The 4,981-nt window shown below is 33.1% G+C and overlaps 1 protein-coding gene across 1 annotated transcript; it reads right to left on the minus strand.

The window, feature by feature from the left end:
• Window positions 1–660: 660 nt before the first annotated feature.
• On the minus strand, window positions 661–2,505 carry LOC133330971 (NAD-dependent protein deacylase Sirt4). Its single transcript, XM_061539369.1, has 2 exons — window positions 2,324–2,505; window positions 661–1,412 (listed from the first exon to the last, which is right to left on the minus strand). The coding sequence occupies exons 1-2, from the start codon at window positions 2,502–2,504 to the stop codon at window positions 664–666; spliced, it is 930 nt and encodes a 309-aa protein (XP_061395353.1). The 5' UTR covers window position 2,505; the 3' UTR covers window positions 661–663.
• Between the last annotated feature and the right edge of the window lie 2,476 nt (window positions 2,506–4,981).

Here is a 4,981-nt window from a genome sequence, read left to right on the forward strand (position 1 = left end):
CAAGTGGCAGTCAGGAACATGAAGAGTACCGTTACGCTCCCCTAATGAACGTGCGTATATTTTTCTTAGCGCATGGAACGTAAGGAATTTGACACCAAATTATAATAACCAAATACATTTTTATTTGTCTGGTGTTCATGAACGTTTGCGAGCAGTCAAGAACTTGACCTCCATTTGGTGTGTACATATGATGGATATAAGGCAATGCAATTTATGATTTTAAAGTTTTTTTGGAAGAAAATGGAGAGAATATTTTAATATTTAACTGTCTTAACTTAAAAATAATTTAGAATTTTTCCTCATTCGAAGGGTCTATTTTAAATGTTTTCTATGTTGGTAGCAATAAAACATTAAAAAAGTCATGGTAAACTAAAGGTATTAGGTTTTCACTCTCTATTCAAATCGATGAGGAAAATCAAAAACAATTTCGTTTAATAAAAGTATCTTGTAGACTATAAATCAAATTATTATCCACTATATAACCAAAACAAATTTCATGTTGTCAGTTTTCAATACAAATTTACATATATATTACAATTCTTTATGCAAACGCTTCGACTGCCCATTTCTTTGTTATAAAATTAAGTTATTAACAATTTCTTCTAATTTTCTTTTTTACAAAAACATTGAAATAAATCTATACTACATTCGAAAAAAACATCATCATTTGTTCTTAAAATTAAATAACTTGGGTATAACATCACCACACTTGGCCGACAACTTCAAATCGGCTAAATGATCAGCCCTTGTCTCGCCAATATTTACAATAGCCACAGGTAATTTTAAATCTTTTGCCTGCAATACCATACGATATCCGGAGAATACCAGCAAACTGGAACCCAACACCAGAAGACCATCTCCAGCATAAATCATTTCAGCTATACTATTGACCCGAGTTTTCGGTACATTATCACCGAAAAATACAATTTCCGGTTTCAAACGATTATCATCGCATTGCGGACAATTTGGTATACGGAAATTGTCAATGTACTCTTGTGGAATTTCAACATCACCATCGGGGCGTATCATATCGGGAGCATCTTTAAATTCTGGATTTAGATCGTTGAGGATTAGCTGAAAGTCATGACGATCGATTTTATAGTCACACGAGAGACATTTAACCACATAACCGGAACCATGAAGTTCTGTTACATTTTTGCTACCCGCCTTGGTATGCAGACGATCAACATTTTGTGTGACCACACATTGTATGCGGCCTTCACGTTCGAATCGTGCCAGAGAGTAATGGGTGCTATTCGGTTCGGTTGAGGAAAATTTAGGCCAGCCCACAAAATTTCTAGCCCAATAACGTTGTCGTACACTGGGCGAACGTACAAATTCCATATGTTGTATGGGCTTGTGATTGCTGCGGGCATATAAACCAACACCTTCGGAACGGTAATCTGGGATGCCTGTGAAAATAGAAATAAAATAAATAAAATATGTATTACCTTTAATTTTAGAAATATATTATATAAGAGTTTTTAATTTCCGATTAAAGGCTGGAGCAGGGATCAAAATTCCGAATCTTGAGTCAAAATTGATCATTATTTATCTGGAGATATTCTAACCCACAAGGATCCAAATAGTAAATTACAGACGATTTGGTTAAAAAACGTGCCCAAACTTCCCAAAATACCGAAATCTGTGAGGTTCCATTATTAGGGCGCTACCCTAAAAAGTAAATCAATATTAATCTTTTCTGATAAAAAAGCTTTATAATCAAATATAATCCAAAATACTAAGTTACTGGCACTTTGGTTGAAAAACGTACCCAAATACCCAACATTGGGGGTATCGTTATCTTAAATATTGTGTGCTCGATCGTGGTTTCAACTGACGGACATGGATAAATTGATATAGAATATTATTCTATATATACTATATGGTATTACTTATGGATATTTGGAGGTTCGCAGGGTATACAAAAGATAATATAGTGGGTGCTCCCGTATGGAAATAAATTTTAGATTCCTGCAGATTCTGAAACAGAGAATTAGGTTAGCATTTTCAAAGTACTGGCTTTGTAAAGTAACCATAAAATATTTATCATTTAGTTTAGGCAAAAACCAAACAATGTTATCGATTAATTCATCGCTAAAACATGGCATCGCTCTAACTCATATTATTTCTTCTCAATATGGCAACATTGTCTAATGGCCTTAACATTGACATCCGCAACTAGAGAAAAACATTGTAATTACCTTCCATTAGAAACATATATTTTTTTCCTATAATTTCCTTATCTAATTAGAGAAACACTATTATTTCCCATTCCCTAGTAAGAAATAACTCTACTCATGATAAATTTATCACTTCTCACCTGATTCCGTTGATATACCCGCACCCGTTAACACCACTATCTTCGGTTTGTCCATTAGAAAATCTTCCAGATTTTTTATGTCTTTTTCGACGGCTGGTTGATGTTTGGGCACATATTGTTGTTTAGCGGCCGTTAATTCGGGACACTTGATTCGTATACGTAAAATTTGTGTGAAACGCATTTTATTTTATTAATTTGTGTTTTTGTATAGCACCCAAAATAGTTTCCGTGTTGTTTTCGATCACTCACATAACAAATAAAACTATAAATGGCCAGCATAGAACAAAAACGATATCAGCTGTTGTTTAGCTGTTAACTGTTATCAAACATCAGTGAATTGCAATCATTCAATAAAGTAACGTTTGTGACATTTGAAAGTTTGCTTTAAAATTGCATTAATATTAATATTAAAAAATTGCAGTAGAACAAATAGCTATTAAATAAAAATTAAAAATGTAAATTTTAAGATCCGGGAATAGAAAATCCTTAAATATCAACACAGTAGTCAACCAGTTGTGCTATCCTGTAACTGTTTTATGACAGAATTACCGACGATAACGGAAAATTTTCATTTGCTTATAATTTACGAAATATACGGTATTAGTCATGTATTAACGAAAATATACGGTAAGTTAGTCCTAATTTAAATTTGTCAATTTTATTTTCTCAATTAAGTACGGTCATCCATAAGGAGAATTCCGATTAAAATATACCATACTGATCACGGTACAATAATTACAAGGTAGGCCAAAGTTCACATCTGTTTAAATTTTTTCATACCAAGGCCTATTCTGTCAAACCGTCAGAGTTGAATTTTTTTGATTGGTGAGTTTTTTATGTGTTTGTCAAACACGTTAATTTAAAAAAATCTATGTTGCAACAAAAAGTCGAAATCTTTTAAAAAACATTAGAAAGTTGAAATATAAAAATGAGAACCTGCGTGTTATATGAGAAATATGTGTGTGAACAAAATAAACGAAAGATGAAATGGTCCGCAGCTTATGGTGTTACATTTACATCGAAAGACAGAATTTGTGAATACCATTTCATGATGCCGAATGCAGTTCCAGTTCCTCCACATAAGAAGATCAAGTAGTGAGTATAATAATATGTCTAAAAATAAAAATCACAGTGTTTTTTTAGAATGAAAATATTCAAATGTACAAACCAATGCGATTTTGGATCCCATACAGAGTAAATTTGGAAAATAACGACTTTGCGGTCATATTCATCATTCTTTTTTACAGTGGATGTATCAAATTTAACAGAGTTACAGGACGAAATGGAAACACAAACAGAGTGTTCCAATGGTATATTTACTTGGGATATGAGTTAAAAGGTAATTCTTTCACGGGGCTAGGAGAGGAGGGACCATGATGTCCCTCTGCGAAATTGTAAGTCATTATACTGTTTGCTAACATTTATAAGTAACTAGCAAAGTACCCGCTACTTCGTATGCGGAAAGGGAATAAAAAAATATTTCATATGGAAATCGTGAATGCCGTATAATTAGTTGTACTATTGTTCTGAATTCCACCTTTGTTCCTACATTTAATATCAAGTTTATTACCATTAAGTACTCTTCATATACATAAGCACTATTTTCCGAAATCCACACTTTAGCAAAAACGTACAGGTTCCACATGTAATTCCATTTAGAACTTTTTGAACACATAATTATACATTTTCAAGACTACCTCTATACCGTCACCTCCACTAAATTTAGTACCAAAAACCCTTTGGTCCTTCTTTCTAACTCTCTGTCAATGGCCAACATTCTAAATTTTAGTTTTCCAGCTCTCTCCGTTACCCAAATTCAAAATATTCCAAATTTAGTGAATTTTCTTCCACCATAGTCCAAATTGTTCCAAATTTAGTGATTTTCGTACTCATAAGTACAAATTTCCCAATGTACCTCAATCCTTCTTTCAAATAGTCCAAATTTAAGAATTTCAGCTCTGTGTGAAACCATTCCGCACTTTTCGTACCCATATGCCAAACCAATCTCAATATTCCAAACCTGCTTTCAATCGTAAGTCCAAATTTAAGAATTTCAGCTCTATCTGTTCACTAAACTGTACCATATTTGGTACCATTCTGTACTTTTCCTACACTCCCAGAGTAACCTAAGTTGCAACATTCAGGATTCGAGTTCTACCCGTTCACCGAAGTCCAAATTGTACCAAATTTTTTGGTTGTCGTACCTAAAGTACAAATTTCCAAAAATACCTCAGTCATGCACTTCAATAACAACCTTAGGTCCACATTTAAAGATTCCAGCTCTATTCGTTCACCAACATCCAAATTGTTCCATTTATTACTTTTCGTAGACGTAAGTATGAGTTTCTAAAACTGTCTCAATTTCCCACTGAAACAGTAATTTTATTCATTAATTTCAGGATAGATTCAAATTCACATAGATCCAAATTGTACCATATTTAGTACTTTTCGTACTCATGAGTTCGAATTTCCAACACTGTCACAATCCTTTGCTATAAGAGTAATTTTATTTTCAAATCCATCCATCTCTATCCTTTCACTCAAATCTAAATTGTATTAACTTAGCACCATTTAGTACAGATATTTACGTATTTTTAAAACTACCTCATCCTACACTCCAACCTTATTTTTAAGTCCAAATATTAAGATTCCCACTCA

This window comes from Musca vetustissima, unplaced genomic scaffold, assembly GCF_032173495.1.
Source record: "Musca vetustissima isolate MV318-11 ecotype Yass unplaced genomic scaffold, APGP_CSIRO_Mvet_v1 utg16925, whole genome shotgun sequence".
NCBI lineage: Eukaryota > Metazoa > Arthropoda > Insecta > Diptera > Muscidae > Musca > Musca vetustissima.